A 19620-nucleotide genomic window follows, 5' to 3' on the forward strand; every position below is an offset into this window, starting at 1 on the left:
TTAGCAAGGTGAATGACATCAGAATGTTTGCAGTTTTGTGGCTGAAGAAGAATATCAGTTTGATTTGTCTTTCTGGAATGGACTGTGAATTGAAATAGCATTGTAGAAATAATGCAAGATGCTTTCTGTGCTAGAGTATAATTTTATATTTTCAAGGTTATAATTGATTCAGTGTGTTTATAGTGCCAATTCTCTTTCCTGTAGGCTTCAGTTCTGGTGTTTATGGATTTCACATCTCTTCTGCTCTGACTGGGTCTTGAACTTTGTAAAAATAGAAAACTTATTTGAAAATGAGGGTATAAACTTACACTGTGTGTGAGGCAAGCTCATCAAAGTCAAGAAATCAAAATTACAGCTGATGGTAGACATGTGTTTATGGGATCTGTTAATTTTTGAGACCAGAAGTCTTGCTTGGGTATTGGATACATTTTTTTGGAGGGGAATAAATAACTCAGTCCTGAATATGATGATATGATCTGTCAGGACAATGACAATCAAATGTCAATCATTCAATCAAATTCTACGAACCCGATTAACAACTGTCCCTATGTACAGACAGGGGAGCAATTCTAGTAATATAACTAGTTTTAGAGGGGCTTCTGACTGAGTGACAGATGATGTTGTAAAGATTTTCTACAGGAAATAATTTTAAATCAGAAGTCTTGCCAAAAAAATAAACCTTGTTTCTTCTTATCACATAACTGGGTAAAAAGTTTTATTATTTATTATCTTAATATAGACTCTAAAGACTTGACTTAACTAGCTGTCTTTTTATGATCAGCATACAGGCCTAACACTAACATTTCTCCTACATCTTTGTAAGGATCCTTTCAAAATTTCTAAATTGTTAATGCTTTTTGCAAAAGGAGTCATCACTATTGTTACACAAACTTGCTGAAACTACATTTAGTAAACTCCTTAGGAAAGACATTCACTTGATAAGTTTTGTTATATTTACCTATTGCAAGCTGAAATTGTCTGCATTAGGATTAGTAAAGTGAAATATTCCTCTCTTCTCATTTGCCATGTAGAAAGAGGAAACACGATCTAGAACTTTTAACACGTGTGTTCAAATAGGATGTGCATTAAAGGCTTTTTATTTGTTTTAGGATTTCTGGCTTAAAAGTAGTGGGGGAATCTTTCTCTCCAGCATTGCACCTACAGTTGGAAGAGAGCTGTGGATCTCGAGAAAATGATGTGAAATTACTCAAAAGAATTGTGGATTGTGTAAGTGTCCCCACAGCAATTAAAATATATCATTGCCTTTGAGTGTGAATAATGAATGAAGTGCATATGGGTAGGGAGGCTTGTTGGGTAACTTGTTGGAATGTCTTGTAGGAATGCTGCAGGAAACTCAGTTTCATTGCTGACTACAGGTCTGTACTAAAGACCATCTTCTAACCATTTCTTGCTGCAGATGTTTAGGTCCATTGCACTGGATAAAAATATATGTTGGACCTTTTACTTCAGAAAATAATTATTTCCTATTATGTACTTCAAAACTCAAGTTAAATTTGCGTATAAAACTGTTGCTTAGGAAACTGTCATGATGTTCATAAGAATAAAGGCTATTATTTGTACAGAGTTCTGGTGGTGTATTTTAACCATTTAAGGTCTAGCTTTCTGTAATTTTGCTTGTTTGAGTCCATGAACTTGCTTTTTTGTGTGAAGAATCTCATGTTTTGTATGTAGTATTTTTTCCATCTTCAATACACATTGGTTCTCTTTCTCCCACATGAAGGAGATAAAGGTTGATGAGGAAGTTTTATATTTCAGGTGGCAGGTAAAGAGGACTACACAAAAAAAGAAACTGAAGTTGATTTCCTTGAAAATATGCTTACATGTGATTTAATAGCCTACTTAATGCAGCATTTTTGTCTCATTACTTGGAGATGAAAGCTAAAGAAGCTACACCCTAACCTGTTTTATGTGTTTATGCTGTATTAAAATTAAAGATGATTTTGCACAACCTTCAAAACCTCCATCTGGAAAGAACTTACAGTTATCCTGACACCAAACTCATAGAAGTTAGTTATGTGTATTTGGTGATCAAAAGGACATGCAATCAGAAGTTCTCAGATTGACGACTGCTGTATTTTCTTTATTTGTAGTGCATGGATAGTGGTATTGCATTAACTCAGGCCCGCTATCTGGAGAAGGAAGAAAAATGTCTTCCTCCACCCAGGTTAGTAGAAAGTCAATACATTATTTCATTTTATTGAATATGACTCTCTATCTCTTTTCATACAGTGATGGGGTTGTGTTCAGTAGACTGGATTGAATAGTTGGTCCTGTAACAAATGGGAAAGGCTCCATTTTGAGGTACATTTTCAGTGACTTACAGGATGCTAATACCCTGAAATAACTGTATCAAAACTACCTTAATCTTAGTGATCAGCATGTTGCCTGTTACCAGACTCATCTCCATGAGCTGCACATCTGCAGGTAAAGAAGATAACAACCAAATTTCTGTGATGTGTAGGGGTGGGGTGGGGAAAGTAGCCTGACCATTTCTGTTTAGTCATAGGTCTTGTTTCTGGTTGAGTTTGAATTCATAAAAATTTCCCTAGAGATAGCGATCTTAATGTGTTAAAATCAGTACAAGAAAAGTCTGAAGCTGAAGGCAAGGAGTAAAGTTTACTGTGTATGGTTCTGGTTTTCTTTTTCTAGTATTCGAGTAGTGATAACAGTGGAACAAACAGAACAAGAACTGGACAAAGCTGCATCACTTCTTAAGGAAGCTGTACAGTCTGTTTTGAATTAGACTGCTGTTTTGGATTCATCTTTCCCCAGATTATCAGGATAAGTGTTTTACACTGTAGAGTGACTTCAGATATTCAAGTTCTTCCACTGATGGCTTTGAAACCTGAGTAACAAGATTGTTCAGAATGGTACAAATGCAGTGAGGGCAAGAATGCTGAATTTTGGAACTGGTGAATGACAGAGTGTACTTGCAATTCAAACTCTAACATTTACTAGCATTCCTTAAAATGGGATATCACTGTTGCATACAGGACTCCTTCATAAGTTACATCTTAAAGTTTTAAATTTATTTCTTCAAACCCTTAAACATTTTTTAAAATGTATAAGAACATTGTTTTCCCCATAAACATCTAAAACGTATAATTTTCTCTGCATATTCTCAGAATGTAGGAACTTCAAATAAATTTCAAGGAATTATTCCCTCCCCTCCACAAAATAATATAGACTGTTTCTAATACTACCAAAATGGAGAAAATAACACATTAAGAGATAATTTTGTGCTATATTATATCATTTATTACTGAATTATAGGAAGAACTTCAATTCTTTTTTGTTTATATCTTTCTTTAACCATTTTTGGAAGCCAGTTTTTAAGAATAACTGGCCAGAGAATTCCATTATCTAAATGGTAAATTCATATTAAGTACTATGCTTCCTGCATTTCATATGTAATTATATGCATGTTTGATATTATGGGTGAGGTTTTTCATGCTATTAACTTTAAAACATCGAAACTGAAACCTCTGAATTGTGAAACTGGTGTAATTCCATTATAGTATGGTGTAATTCCATTATAGTATGGTGTAATTCCATTATAGTATGTTCAGTCAGGGGGACTTTGCACCAGACTTGAGGATGAGTCATAAGCAACATGAAGAATGAACCAAGGTTTTGAAACAGCAGCTAAATACTAGCTTAGTCAAACTACTGTGAAGCACTAAAATGGTGTGTGCTAAGTTTTATCTCTAAACAGCTATACCTTAGAGGGGAAGACTCACAGATAGCTAATAAGAGTTTAGATAGTACAAATACTACTGAAACACAACTCAATACATGCACATAAAATCCCCATGGAATTGGATAGTAATATTTGGAGGTTATGCTGTCAGGATTTTCAGTAAGCATAGATGGATGCATTACACCAATCAGAGGAAACTGGTAAGGAAGGATGACAGTAAGCTGTACCTCTTTATAAAATAGAAACTATAGCTATGTATTTCAGGATTTTGCTTTAAGAATGCCTGTTTAAAAATTTTATATTCTGTCTGATCTGTATTCTGGGTTGGTTTGTACTTACGTGCCTTTTTGGTTGCTGCTACAATGACTACAGGACTATTTTTGAGAAACATCATTGTTTAAATAAAAAGTTAATCATGTTTGATTCAGATTTTTACTTATCATATAATTAGATTTTGTAGCATGATCAGCTGTATTTTTTTGAATATTCTGCATCAGATGAGCATGAACTTCAGTTCATAGTGGCTGTGTCTGTGCTGGCTTTCAAAACTTCTCACCTGTGTGTATTCAGATAAACCAGCTAAAGTTGTGTTGGGGCACTTTTGTGATTGTTGCTTGACTATTTGAAATAGTCAAATCATTATCTGTGCAATGTAGAGAAACTTTCATCCCAATGTGAAAGAGTACTTCTATTTCATTAAGTTTTACGTTTTTCTCTATTAACTATGAGTAAAAGCCTGTGAGAAGCCAACAATTTAAAAGGGCAAAAATGTGGGGAAGGAAGCTGATTCCCATTTTATAGACTGGCACTGAAGCGCAGAACAATCAACCTTCTCAAGAACCTCAGAGATTGCGAGAAATGGAAATTAAAACTTACCGCTATACTTTGAGCTTGTGAGCCATTTTTGGTTTGATAACTGAAACTTGAATATTCAAGTAAACGCAAGCCTTTGTGTATAAGCTGGGAACAAATGAGGTACTTGGATTCCAATGCAGCATAAGAAATGGGTTTGGAGTTCAAGGTAAACCTGTGAAGGTAAGCAAGTCACCAATTAGCATCGAAATACTAGATTGCAGAATCTATATTCACTTCTTGCATTTTATTTTATGTTGTCTGCAAATGGGGGGATTTTTTTTGTTGCACTTTTGAGAATTAGCAACAATCTTTAGATACGTGGGTTTGTTTTGTTGTTTTTATTTTTCTTTTTTGCTTTAAAATGAAGTGATAACACCTAAATTGGCAGGAAGCAGAGTGAAATTTCTGGCAGTTTCAAAACTGTGACTAAGTGGTTCTGATGAAACAGAAGTTCAAGAATGTTGCTAAGAGATACTATCATCTGATTCATTTGGCAAACACATACCCAGCACTCAAACATTGGTAAAACTGCCTTTGTCCATTTTTGTTGTTTACAAGTGTATGGAAAAGAAGCATTTAGATCACACTAAAGTGAACACCTTATGGTTGATAGCAGTTGAAGTACTGTTACAATGTGTGTTTTACTGACAGGTCATACACATGGTCTATGTGAGAAATTAAGATGCTTATGAGATGTAGCTGGTGTAGAGATATCCCTGGTCAGTTTAAGCATGTCTGGCCCTCTTCATTTTGGCTTTTTTGATAAATGTCTCTGACATGGCAAGAAGATGAAGGGAAGGATGGCTCTGGGGAAGAAAGTTGGTTGGGGGTAGGGAGGCAGCAGGTGTTTCTGGTTAAACTTCTGACAAAAAATCAGAAGCTTGTTAAGGTGCTTAAGTTCTCAGTGGTCTAGGCTGATAAATATATGAACATGCCTGTTTCAGTTGCTTTGTGCTTATGTTTGGATGAAGTGGGACTTCTTAATCCATTTCTTCAGATGTGGGAGTGAGGCTGGGGTCTTAGTAAATAAATGGAAAGCTGTTCAGCAGGATGCTGTGAGGTGAATCAAACACGTAAGGGCCTTAACCTGAACTTGGAAGTTTCTATTGAAAGTAAGTATCTAGATTCTTAATTTTAATTCAACTAATTTATGTATTTTGCCCTGCCAAGTATTTGGAACAGAGTTTCAGCTAAGTGGAAGCATTACGTTAATAAATAGTGATCAAAAGTAAGTGTAGTTTTTTTTTTTTTCTACTGAAGAGTAGTATCTGGTAGTTGAGAAGGAATGCATTTTTAACTATAATAAGGTGGCCATTGATTGAAATTGTCCTGATGAAAGCAGTTGCTTGCAATATGTGGGGACTGAGGTGGACTAGAACAAATTTATACTTCAAAGGTATTTTGGCTTGAAGAGACGTGCTCCCATGATATATATATTTTTTCTTTTTTTAAACAGATATCTGTTTTCCTTGAATATTTAAAAATAATTGATCGTTATTTTTGTAGGTTCATTGTTTTTATAAGAAAACCTACAGATGCCTTTTCTGTTTATTATAGTAATCATTTTTGGATAGGAGGTAAAATGCATAAGGAGAGTATTAGAAAGAGAGGTATGGCTGAATAACTTTTTTTTCCCATTTTTGAAATATGATCCCAGTCACTGCACAGAATGGTGTACTGTCTCCTTCCTGTCACTCCATCTGGACTTTATTATTTTAAACAGGGTTGTGGAGTGTTGGCATTTACTGATGTATGAAGTTGCTACCACAAAAGTGTCTTGCATCTTAAGATGACTCAAGAAATATACATGAGCTGTAAATGCTGCTTGAACACAGGAAATATTTACAACTAATGCAAAGCATTTGTACATTAAGCTGTTTCAGTGTCCTAATAAAAGGAAGTGTCTGGATAACATTTCTTGTGGTTTTGTGTTCTTTGGCAGTTTTCATGCTAATAAGATAATGGACTTACTCTGTTTTGCTGTTGATGGATTTTTTCAGATATTAGTTTCCTGGGCAGTGTGTGCTAGGTCATTGCAAAATGTGCATAATAGGAGTCACATAAACTAATAAATCAGCTGAACTGCAGATAGCTGGAAGTGTATCAGGGAAGGACAGTTCTCTACATGACCAATTTCTAGTGCTTAGGTAGCAGATGCTTATGCAAAACTGCTGTTGAAAAACTAGACACTGAGCCAGATATGGTTTTGCTGTGACTCGGTGTAGAATTTCTGTTGTATCAACAGACTCTTGAGTCCAGATGAAATATGCCCCAGCTTTGAAAGACCTTTACAGAAGAAAATACTGCAGTTTTGCCTACCATGTTATATGGATAAGATTTCTCTATTTACCCCTGCTATTAAAGGCGTTACCACCTGACTTTGCATGCTCTTTGGATAACTGAGCTGGATTTTCCAACAGTGGATCCAGGGTTGGCAAAAACCAGTAAGTATTGGAGTCAGAGGAAAAACTTAAGTAGAACGGGAAATGTATAATCCGCTGGTTAACTTATATTTGATGCAGGCCAAAAATGACATTTTGGGGCATTATTAACAGATAGAGATGTGATCATCCTACTCAGTACTTGTCAGACTGTGCTTGGAGTACTGTGTCCAGTTCTGGTGCCCACAATTCAAGAAAGGCAAGGACAGACTGGACAAGGTCCAAAGGAGGGCCACAAAGATGACCAAAGGGCTGGAGAACCTGCCCTGTGAGGAAAAATTGAAGGATTCAGGTCTCTTCTTCCTGGAGAAGAGAAGGCTCAGGGGGGACCTCATCACAGTTTTCCAGTACTTAAAGGGCATCTACAAAGAGGGCAGAGGCTCTCCCTTTACAAGGAGCCACATGGAGAAGAGAAGGGGCAATAGGTATAAGTTGGCACCGGGAAAGGTTTCATCTTCACATAAAGAAATTTTTTACAGTGAGAAGAACAGTCAGTCACTTTAAAACAACCTCCCCAGGGATGCAGAGTCCCCATCGCTGGAGATTTTCAAGATGCAGCCCAGCAAGGGTGCTGGGTAATCTCATCTAGGCTCCCTTTCCCACAAAAGGTTGGACCAGACAGTCTTTCGGGGTCCCTTCCAACCTGGGCTGTTGTGTGATTCTGTAGTTCTATGATTATAACTCAAAACAGGAAGTGGCAATAATTTTTCACACTTGCACTATTCAACATTGGGTTTCTTTTGGAATAAGCCCTTTGGTGATTACCAAAGAATGTCGCAGTAGGTGTTGGGGGGAATGAAAGAGAAAGAATTTAAACTCTGCATTACAAGAAGTGCATGTTAGACAGATGTTAAAGGGAGAGGATAAAAAAGGTGATGTAACACCAGCACTTCATGATAATCTGAGAGGTGGTTTTGACTTCCTAGCAATTTTTCACTGGTTTGGACTTCCTCTGTTCTTTCACATAACAAGATAATGACATGGCTGTTCTGTACAGTTAATTGCTGAAAGATTAAATAATAACTTTTTTGTTTTAACTTTGTCCAGAATAATATTTTCTTAATAAGCTATCTTCAGTTGTGTTTATCATGTTTTTACTGAGTAAAGTTTTGCCTTGGTGTCAATGGTGAATGTAAACTTCAGTTACAGAATCTAAACAGACTATGATACCCCTTACCTTTGTATGCAGCCTTTAGGTTTAAAATCTGGGAGTATTTAAGTGGCCTTTAAAGTAGCTGATATTATGGAATACTTAGTAGTAACAAAATTCCTATTTATGACTATTCAGGTAGAATATTTTATTGGTGAAAGACTATAGGTCTAATTTTGGTCCATCCTTAGATTTCCATGGTCAAGCTACACACAGAATTGCTAGCAAACAGTAATAAGCATTTGCAATAATAAATTTCTTGACTTTTTCATGGATAAAAGAACTACACGGAAGAAGTTAAGCTATAGGCATGATCGTATGCAGATTGTTTTACTGAAATATGCTAATTTTCAGACTTTGTTAATAAGCAAATTTTAAATAATTGCTTATACCTAAATTGCTATATTGAGAATAAGAATTTTTAAATGTTTAAGGATTTTAAAAGATCAGAACTTTAAAGTAAATTGCTCTCTTGTTTCTTGAAGATTTTGCTATTTCCTGCACCTTTGTTTTCCAGTCATCTTCCTGCTTTTCTTCCTTCATTTTCCAGGATAGCTACCAAAATAAATGCATTGTTGGGTGCTTAAAAATTTAGGTGACGATTCCGGTGAAAATGTAATGACTTAGTTTCAGGCTGGTTCCAGTGCTCATCTCTTCCTTGGTGTGTAGTGCTGGTGAATGGTGTGCAATTTACAATACATGCATATTTGAGCTTTGAAGCCTAAGTTGGAGTCTGTAGAAACGCATAATGACTCAAGTGTCAATGATCTCCTCTAAGTACAGAAGGTCAGTTTTGCCATTTTTACTATTTGAAACCATAGAATTAAGTGTGGGTAAGATATCACAGTTGCAATATCAGACAGGCTGGAGTTACAGGTCAAAAATGGAAACAATTTTTGAATGCTATGAGGTGAAGACAGCAAGATAATGATGTTTTTTACAAAGGTGGAATTTGGTACTATTTGAGGGACCCTGAGTTTGAAAATGAAACATGAAGTGCTCATTAAGTGCTGGTTAAGAGTAATAAGATACAAGAATGCAAAGTGCTGCAGTGGAGCTGCAATGGAGAAAATGGACAGCAGGATCCTAGCTATCTTTAGTAATGAGACTAGGTTACAGAAGTTAATTGTCACCAGAATTGTTTCTCACCTATTGTTGGTCCACCCAAGTCTGGGTGCATTCGATCAACAATGCACATTGGAGAATGGTGAGCTTGGTTCTGAGTACTGGAAATCATTGCGTATCAGAAACTGTTTGTGTTTGCAAGAAAAAACAGTGATAGTGACTCACCTCACAGCAATATTAGATGCAACTGCAGAATCATATAGAAACTAGCAAATGAATGAAGTTATACGTACCCTTTGCAACCTGGGAGAAGAGTTCAATGTGTGAATAACAAAGGGAATTTATTAAGTATCCACACATCTTTCTATAAATACATTTGTTATGCTGGGCTAAGGAAAGCGTTGAAAACAGCTAGGTAAAAAAAAAAAAAGTAACCTCTTAACAGTTTTGAGCAGAGCTAAGAGATGGTATCAAGTGGCAAGGTTTGAACAAGTTTTGGCTACTTCGACCCTGTCCTGGGTTCACCTGGGATAGAGTTAATTTTTACAGGAACCTGGGAGGTGGGGGGGGGTGCATAGCCGGGGCAGCCGACCTGAACTAGCCAAGGAGCTATTCCATACCATGTGACATCATGCTCAGTATATAAATGGGGAGCGGGCCGGGGGGAGGGCTCTCGACTTTCGGTGGCGGAGCGTCGGGTTCCGGGTGGTGAGCAGTTGCACTGTGCATCACTCGTTTTGTATATTCTTTCATTAGTACCGTTGTTGTTGTTGTAATTTTTTTTGTGTTGTCCCAGTAAACTGCCCTTGTCTCAGCCCTCGAGGTTCCAGTTTTTTTTCTTTTCTCTCCTCCGTCTCCTCCCTATCCCACCGGAGGGGGGCGGGAGGAGTGAGCGAGCGGCTGCGTGGTCCTTTGTTACCGGCTGGGCTGAAACCACAACAGACCCTTAAAATTAAAAAAAAAAATAAAGTTCAGCATATGTGTACTGCTTTGGCCTCAGAGATTCTTTGTGCAGCCAGCAAGGACAGAAGAAAGGTGCAGTAAGCTAACTCATGGGTGAAGGAGTTCTTGTTGTCACAAATGGAAAAATGGCAGCAACATTTGCCTTTGGGGTAGTTTACTGTGGAACTGTTGATGGGCAGCACGAAACTTGCACAACGTCCAATCTGTTTAGTGTTTGAGTATCTTATCTGGTGGATGAAGGGACTGACAAAGCCTTTCACTTCCATGACAGGAGTAGCCTCATAAGAGACTTAGGCTGCTAGTACACACCTTTGTGTGTTTGTTTATGATCCCTTAAGGTAGTATTGATGGATTTGAGGAGACAAGTGGAGGAAGAGCATCTCGCTGTGGAAACAGACTCTGTTCTAGCTGCTGTCTCTATTCAATAGAACACAGCCCAAAAGGCCACTGATTAATCTTGCTCTCTTACTCTTCACAGATATCACAGTATTGCTTTTGCTAGGCATTACTGGCAAAGAGAGAAGTTTGAAACATCTGTGTTACAGGTGACACTGGAACAGCAACTTCTAGACCAATGGATAACTTTTAAATGCTTGCCCCAAAGTTTAAGTGTTTGCCCCCAAAAACTAGAGGTGAAAGGGGGTTAATTTTCAGGTTTTCTTGGAAGATCCAGGTGTAGGTCCTGTCTTCTCATTATCACTTTTCCTGTGAAATTATCCACTCTTTGACACGAAATAATTCCTGAAGTTCATGCAAGGGCAAGATAGGTTTGTTGTATACAGGAGCATCATGCTGTGCTTCACAACAGTCTCAGGATGTATGACCTCCTTATTACTTGCAGTTCTCTGTCTATTTATTTTTGTAAAGTGTTTTCAGTATGGATTTTTTCCGAGAACTACGTGCAACTGTGGATGTTCCTGAGCAGTAATCAAGGGACATACTATACCCATGAAGACAGGCTACATGAATTCACATAGAACTACTTAAATTAACAAACTTGTTTGCTTGGCTGCTGAATAATTGTGTTGATGATGTCTCCCACTTAGAGGCACTCAAGTGTTTAAGCAATATGCTGGGCAGCTAGTACAAATATTTTGGTGTGGTCAGCAAAAGTTAATCATTTTCATAAATCCTGCATCCACTTTAAATGTCTCAACTATGCAGGGATGACTGGAATGGAAATATATGTTATTACTTTGATGTGGTGTTTGTTACTCTTCCCATAGTACAGGCAATTAGGAAAAGTGCTCCGCAGCAAAGGGAATGTTTCCTTTGTTAAAGGAAAATATTTCACTGCTTCTGGTAGTAAAAATGCCTATTTTTTGTATATATGAGAGAGAAAAAATGCCTTTTTCTCCCCCTCACTTGTATCTCAAGTTTTTCTTATACCAGTAAATAAGTACAATACGGATGACCCCCTATGCAAAAACATGTTTAGCACTGAAGACAGTAAAAACTTCACCTGTCTTTAATAAGCAACTGCTTTCTGAAGACCCTGTTCTGTTTAGAGATCTGTAAAAAGAAGCACATGATCTTGCATGTTATCAACAGCTGAAATTTGTGATTTTTGAAGCTGGGCTTCAGATTTGTTTGTAGGTTTGCCAGAGAAATCTTCAGCAAATGATTGCAGAGGTGTAGCAGGCTGTCAGTTCAGTCATACAGGGCAAGAGAAACTTTTAAAGCTACTAATGAGATCACATGTTGTTTTCTTCCTATAATTTTAAGTGAACATAAATATGGTTTATGTTTAAATTTTGAAAATAAATGAATCTACTTAACATTAGCTTTTAATTTGTGTTAAAGTTTATTTTAAAGTATTAATAAATACCAAGTTTTTCATTAGCATGGGAAAATCCTTGAAACACAATGTAAGGGAGTGTTTTGACATTTTGAAAGAGAGTTTGACTCTACTGATCTTTTATGTACAAGCACATGAAATGCAATAATGGAAAGCATTTGACTCATACCTCTGTCATGATCTTTAAATTTCAGATCCTGGACCACTGTTTTGTCTGCCGTAGGAGTACTGCTATCCAGAGTTTGCGAAGAGCAACAGGATGCTTTGTGACAGAACTGCATGAAACTATGGTAACTTGCATGGGTTTTTTTATTAGACAGAAACATTTTACTTGTTTCCAGTGTTAGCCAGGTAAGCTCTCTGGTGTTAGTACTACAGAGAGCACTTAAAACATGAAGTATCCCAGGCAAGTTTGGTGCACCACATAATGATAATACTAACAGTATGTAGAATCCCTACGTTATGGTAGTGGGGAGTATTGGTTTCCACTGAAGCCATGGTTTCACTGACTTTGTGCCTTTATTACTGCTAACACTCGCCCCATGAGGAAATTAAACCGGTGACCTCGTTGTGTGCATAAATTATTGGGTTTGATCTGTCCATACACCCTTTTAGCCCGGTAAACCATATGTAACCCTAATACTGTAGGATTAGAGCATTTTTGTTGATACTCTGATCCTAATCCAGAAACTGTAGCTAAGAACAATTGTGTTGAGTATTAATGTTGCTTTTTACCTTCAGAATACAAACGTGTCTAATTCTGACTGGGAGATGTGAGCCATCTTAGCCAGCTGGCCAATGCTGAATCTAAAGGTCTACCCAGCTTACTTGTTTCCTTTTCCTTGGGTTTTGGCCTGTTGCATTTATTTATCAGTCTGAGTTAGAATAGCTTTTCACTCAAGCAAGCAAAACTAGGCTTACTTTTATAAGATTCGTCAAAAGTTACTGATAATCTTGAAGGAAATGAGCAAATTGGTGTTGAGTATTTTGTTGAATCCTGTTGGTATTAACTGCTGCATTGGTTGGCTTGAGAACTGTAATATGGGAGGCAACTGTAGTATAAGAACTAGATCAAGAAAGCAGTACTTTTACCCTCAGGCAGGTGGTTGTGTTTTTGACCCAATATAGCTTCTTTAATCATTTAGCTACACAGCAGATCTGAGAAGGCTCCAGATGGAGGCTGAACCTACGACCCCCTGACATAAAAACATCTATGATACCAATTACACCATCTGTTGGTCATAAAACCACATTCTCTATCTTTTCTTGGCTCTTGTGTTATACAAAAGTGAAGGGTGATATTTGGAGCTGTTCTAGTTTATCCATGCGATTTAATGCAGAACACATTTTCACAGAGAGGGAGAACAAAGCACAATAGCAGTAAAGTTCAATTTACATTCTCAGTCAGTGAAAACAAAAATGAAAATAAAAAACAGTTGTCTGACTCATTATTTATACCCAAACTATGGCTTCAATTGTAGTTTTTTCCCAGTGCTTGTGATTTAAAAAAACCTAAAGAACAATTTCTACCACCACCACCCCAGCTTCTGAGGGCCCTGAATTCAAAGATCTGTAATGGTAAAAATGAAATTATGGCAGCATTGAGGTATACACAGATCACATTAGTAGACAATGTGTGCCTAATACTAACTTTTACACTTATTTAGGGATTTGTGTTTAGTGGTAACATCTGGGAATGTACACCACCTATCTGAGTGTGGAGTTAAGCTGGAGATTCAACCAGTCCACTGCAGGTACCCTCAGAATTCCTCTGGATATAGGTCTCTCCTGTCTGAACTGCCTGCTCAGGCTCATCAAACTGGTATTCTGAAATACTTTATAGACTTTGAAACTGGATCTCAAATTTTGTCCTCTTGTGGGTACAATAGTTATCCCTAGGTGATTTATTGTTGTCATCAGAAATGACAATGGAATACTGAGGGCTGCGATATAAAGAATGATGTACTGAAATACAAGGTGTCATCTATTGGGGATAAACCTGATAGCACAGGTCCATCAAAGCAAGGAAATGAGAGAAAGTTTGTTACTGGTGCAGAATGGATAACTGAGATGAGGTAAGTTTTACATCTTTTAGGAATATTCTGTTAATACAATAAAAATTTTCTTTGTCTGTAGCGTTTGACTGAATTGTAGTTCTAGATAGTAACGGCTGCTTATGGAGGCTATCTTGTTAAATTCAGTGACTGCTCTTGCACATACTGTCTTGCACCACGAACAGTTTGGACACCTTTCTTACCATATGGTGGCATGTTCATCAGTAGTAAAAAAGACTAGAAAGCTACTGCTGGAAACACGCATGACCTATGCATTCTGGCACCATGTTTGATGGTTGGTTCTGTGCTTCATGATCAATAAGGTCCCTACAACACTGCTTTTTAAGGAACTTGTGCTCTAATACTGCCATTTATCTGTCTAACACATAAATAAATGTCTGCTATATTACATAAGTGGTCTAGATGTACAGTAGGTGGGGGAAATATTTCTTAAGAGAAAGTCCAAAATCACCACATCTTGCTTGTCCTTTTGTGCTTTGGAAGCTTGCCTCCTAAGCTGAAAATGAAGCATTGAATAAACCACAGTTGAGTTTACTGTTAGTACACTGTTGTTTTCTTATTGTTGCTCCATAATTACTTTTTAATAAACCATCTTTTTCTTTCTTAAGAATAATAAATAATCTATGCAAATGGAAGGGAAAGAGTTGAAAACTGAAATTGAAAAGTTTCTGTACAATCTTTGTCATTGGTTAAACTGAGGAAAGTATTTGAGTTTTCTATTTTGATGTATTCCTTTTGTGTACATCTCCATAGGGTTATACCACAGACTTGGCAAGCCTAAGTGGCTATGCTGAAGCCAAAAAGAAGAAGAAATAAGTAAGTGCACGCCAATTGGTAGGATAGATAAAGTGACAAAAGCACAATTCAGGTATGTTTTTCTTCTGCCAGCAGAACAATTGAGCATACTGTCACCAGAACCTTTATCCTTGGTTAACACTAACATGTCCCTTAAAAAAGTGATTTTCACGATTTGTGATAGAATCTATACTCTGAAAAATAATACTGACTATAACTTATAACAGAAAAAAATTATGGCTGTATTTTCTAAGTCCTCAGTTCCATCTCAACTTGGTTGAATTCATCTTCATAAACAAATTTGGATACTTCAGTGTTTGTTCATGTTAGTGAAAAACACTTGTTTGTTGTGGTAGAATTTAATATTTCCTTGTGGTCATAGGGGTTTTTTTAATACTTTATTTATTAACAATAATACCCATCTTGCTTTTTAAAAAAAAAAATTATCTTGGAAAGGATCTCAAAAGGCCCTGTAGTCTGTTCTGAAGCAGAATCAAGTACATATCAATAGTTGGTGGTAGAGTCTAGTCTTGCTGATACTAGAAAACTTCCACTGAACACAGTTAATAAAAGACTAACCATACTGGATCAAGGTCTGTCTGCCCAGGAACTTGTTATCAGATTGCTGTCTACAGCAGACTAGAGAACATCTGTAAGAAAGACAGCTTTACCTCAGTTAAGAGTATCCTTTCTGTTTCTTAAGATCTTGATGACCTTAAACGTGCAAAAGGACTCAACACCAGACAATTTTAATAGTCAAATCCTGTGGTGCTGGTCTCATTTACTTTACTTAATGTCACTATAAATAATGCAAAATATATTTCACTATCTGAAATATCCTTCTTGTAGTTCCTACCATGTTTGGAAACATTGTATGTTGTATATTAAGGTGTGCTCTTATGCTTCTACGTCACTTTTTAGCTCTCAATATGTTAGAAGTAACGCAAGTACAGTTTGGCAGAGAAAACTTCACTGCTTGAGTGGAGAGGATGGAATTTGTTTTTGCGTAGATGAAGGCCAGTCTTCTGAAGCACAGACTGAAAGTCACAGTAGCATGAGTTTTCATATCCTGATCCAAGATGCAGGTTTTATTTCTCGTACTGTCAAAATTTCTATGAAATTTTGGTCAATCGCCCATAGTTTTAGTTTTTTCACCCCTAAAAAGCTGTTAACACAGCTTCTTTAACTTTGGGTTGCATATATTCATGTTTCTATAAGACTTTGAAAACCTCTGAACCAGTAAGTTGTGTAGTACAAAGTATTTATTATGAGGCAAATCTCTATTTTAAAGTCTTGTGTCTTCTACCTCTGTGCTGTGTAATTTACAGTAAAGCTTTAGATCTCTTTGGGAAACAACTGATTCATCAGAACTTCTTCATAACTTCTGACAGACCTGTCTAAATGCCAACATTGATAGTAAAACTTTTAAATAAGTTTAAATATGGTAGGTTGTGAAGGTTACGGTTATCAGTGTATGTGTTTTGGACAGAAAAGTCTCACCTAAGGTTTAATAAGACCAAATAAAGCTAGATGGAATAAAACTGGTAAAATTACATTGTATAAATGTTAATGTAAATATAGTCTTCACAGTGGAAAACAGTGAAAGATGACCTGACAAACAGCTATGTATTGGAAATTATTTTGCTAATTGGCTATGCATTTTTCTCTAAGTTCAGTGCCATCAGATTGCACGAAGCATTCCTATATATGGTAGTCCTAAAAAATGTTAACTGTAATGTTTAATCCCTTTGTTGGAAGGTATGCATATTTTTGTTTATATAGAAGTTAGTTATATTACTTTTGTTAGGCAAGTCTGATTAAAATTTCCCAAGAAGGTTGTAGAATAGTTCCCATGTGGATACTAAGTTTCTTTTTATAACATTTCAGATTTTATTGTTTCCATAAGTTTTCAACTTCATTCAATCCTTTGTTTCAAGTCTTCCCAACAAATTTTAGTTATGATTGTTCAAATCTTCTTTGTAATACATTGCATCAGATTTTAAAGCAAATGCTGACAGCAGCAGTATTATACCCTGCATACCAAGCGGATACCACATGGTTTGAATAACAGGCACCCCCGCTGAGTGTGGATCAAATCAAAATCCTTGCATAGTCATGTAAAATGCACTGATAGAAATCTGTCTTTATGTCTGCTTTTTGATTTAAAAATGGATTCTTTTAGAGTTTATCCTGCCACTGATGCACGTATGTGATTCCCGCTAATGCTAATGAAAGTTGAAAAAACTATGGCTTCAAGTAGTCCTAGAAGTCACCTTGAGCTTATATACCACTAAATAAACAAAATTAACCCCATGGAGTTTACTGTAGGTAATAGGAAGGCTAACTTTAAGATCTTAAACATCACAGTCCTTTGGCATTATTATCAATGCTAAAGACAAGATTTTTTTGATTAGGCTTTGGCCTGGAAATCTTAGCAACAGTTGCTTCTTTTCTGCTACTTAAAATGTTGAAGGTATAAACTAAAAGTAAACAGCAAAAGTTAAATTTCCAAGAGTAACATTAGCATTAACTCAGTCATGTTGCATATGAGGACTACATTTATGTTTTGGCTAAATTTTTGTTGGAATCTTATTGCCTGAGAATACAATAACAGATAATTTTATGAAATTGCAAATGTAAACAGAAACTGGAAGTAGGATGAATATATAGGCAGAACTGTGTTTTAAGTTGTCTTCCCCTTATTGCACTGTTGAGTCTTCTTTGTTTTACTTTAAGGGCATTGTTTCCAAAGAATTTAAACAAAAAGGAACACAATTGTGGGTTTGGGATACTGGTGGTTGGTTGCATTAGAAAATCTTGTAAGGTTCTTTCAATAATATACACACATCAGTATAAAACCATGTCTGTGGTACATCATTAATAAAATACACATATACCCAGTGTACAGTGTCCATGTTCTAGGAGTTCAAGCTCTTTTTAATGAAGAAAATTCCTCAATGAGGTTAGCATCCATGGCAAGCTGTAGTTTGCAGATTCAGCCCCACTGGCAACAGCTCTGCTGAAAAAAGAATTCCAGTTTTCCCCCCTATTTTACAGTGGAAAAAATTATTTCTCATGGTTCCTTCCACCCAGATGTATTTATTTAGTTGTTTTTATTTCTAGTGCCATGTGTGGCTCAAGCCGCCTGCTCCATTCAGGCTCGTTTCAGCGTGAGCAGCCCTGTATGCTGTAGGTTACTAGATAACAAAAGTCTCCTGATTCCTTTCCTACCCTTTCGAAAGTACAAATATCTATGCTGTCTTTTCGCCCCTCCTGTTGAATTAAAAGCTATGCAACTGTAGAAATGCAAAGTTTAAATAGACCACCCTTGTATGTTTTATGTTACAGACTAAACAGCAGCTTTTCTGCCAAATCAGTCTATGCCTTCTTGTCTGACTTAACTGCTGTTAAATACGGAGTACTTCAGAACCAACCATGCAGAGAAATAATGTTGTCTTCCATTGTCTTTGCTTTTCCTATTATCCACAACTTACAGGCAAGAGAAAAAGTGCTGTTCAGATCTTCCCCACTTATCCTTGACATTCTCAGAGGGCTTCAGCTCAGAGTTGGAAATGAGCTGTCCTGTTTCTCCACTTCCTATTTTATTTAGCTGGATTGATTCCTGTGCTGCTCGGTAGTTACTGAGAACCTGACAGAGGACAGTAGTGCTCAGGATCCGAGTTTCGCTGGGCCAGCATTGCATAACGTTAGCTGTTGCACAAGGCCGCAACTGGCACATGCTGGGGCCTTTTAGATGAACTCTTCTCCACAAAAATGACACTGGTGTCTCAGAGATATCATCAAGTCTATGCAATGGCTCAGAGCATCTGAGTCTAATTTAACTGTGCTATTTAATTTAATTACAGATTTGTTGCAAGAAGTTGACTGCTGCTGCTGCTATGGTTGGTTGGGAAAGAAAGATATCAGGAAGTGTTCATTTAAGAGGCTTTCGCGTAGGGCAGGTAGACGCTTGTGTAGTGCCACAGCTGATGTTACGCAAGTGAGATAAACCTCCATCAAAACCTGTGGCTTAGCAACTTCTGAACAACATAGGAACCAAAGCAAGTTTTCTCTCCTGTTTGATCTTGGTCATGTTACAGCTGTTAGGGGACAACAGTAGTGACTGATCTGATAATCCATCCTTGCTTCTGCTCAAAGTGGGGAATGCTGACTGATACCAGACAAGGGGTACTGATCCCTGTAAGCAGAGCCTCAGATCAGGCAGAAATTCAATTGCATAAATGGGAGTCAAACCAGGAAGCATATTCTCATGATTCCTTAAGCGAAACAGGACATCGTGCCACCAGAGTAGCTGACCAGGTACAAAAACGTTGATTCCCTAATAAAAGGTGAAACAATTCACTTGCTTTCAGTCCCTTTTCTTCTCCCTGTGTTGTGTATGGAGATAAGACTTTTTCACTCAGGAGAGTTATCTAATCTGCCCCTAGGTTGAGGCAATTACTTCCCTCCCTTGGCAGATCAGACTGAGCTTGCAATTTAAACCTAAGACAAAACATGAATCACTTTTCTAATTATTGCTAGTCTCCAATCTTCTTGTGTCTCTTTTGTGAATGAAAGACATCGAATGTAAAAGGGATGATAATAAGATCTTGAAGAGAAAAATATATTTAGATAAGGTTTTCCTACTTGTAGAATTTACAGAACATAACTACACAGAAGAGATGGGATAATTAGATATTTTAAAATGCACTTTAATAAAAACAAAGAAGTTCTAGAAGAGGAACAGAAAAGGCACA

The 19620-nt window shown here is 37.0% G+C and overlaps 1 protein-coding gene across 4 annotated transcripts in view; it reads left to right on the plus strand.

The window, feature by feature from the left end:
- The window catches only part of SPTLC1 (serine palmitoyltransferase long chain base subunit 1), a 58997-nt gene that overhangs the window by 32276 nt on the left and 7101 nt on the right, over positions 1 to 19620 (plus strand). Inside the window, exons 13-17 of one of the 4 annotated variants that reach the window (XR_008233442.1) lie at positions 1110 to 1227; positions 2112 to 2185; positions 12188 to 12283; positions 14822 to 14884; positions 17987 to 18052. Coding sequence is in view for 1 of the 4 variants with exons in the window: in XM_052776485.1 (XP_052632445.1) it covers positions 1110 to 1227; positions 2112 to 2185; positions 2671 to 2764 (286 nt within the window). In the remaining 3 variants the exon portion in view is untranslated. Of the gene's footprint in view, positions 1 to 1109; positions 1228 to 2111; positions 2186 to 2670; positions 3538 to 12187; positions 12284 to 14821; positions 14885 to 17986; positions 18053 to 19620 lie in introns of those variants that run through there. The other 3 variants (XR_008233441.1, XR_008233443.1, XM_052776485.1) reach the window with 3 other exon arrangements.

This window comes from Harpia harpyja, chromosome Z (genome assembly GCF_026419915.1).
Source record: "Harpia harpyja isolate bHarHar1 chromosome Z, bHarHar1 primary haplotype, whole genome shotgun sequence".
Taxonomy (NCBI): Eukaryota; Metazoa; Chordata; class Aves; order Accipitriformes; family Accipitridae; genus Harpia; species Harpia harpyja.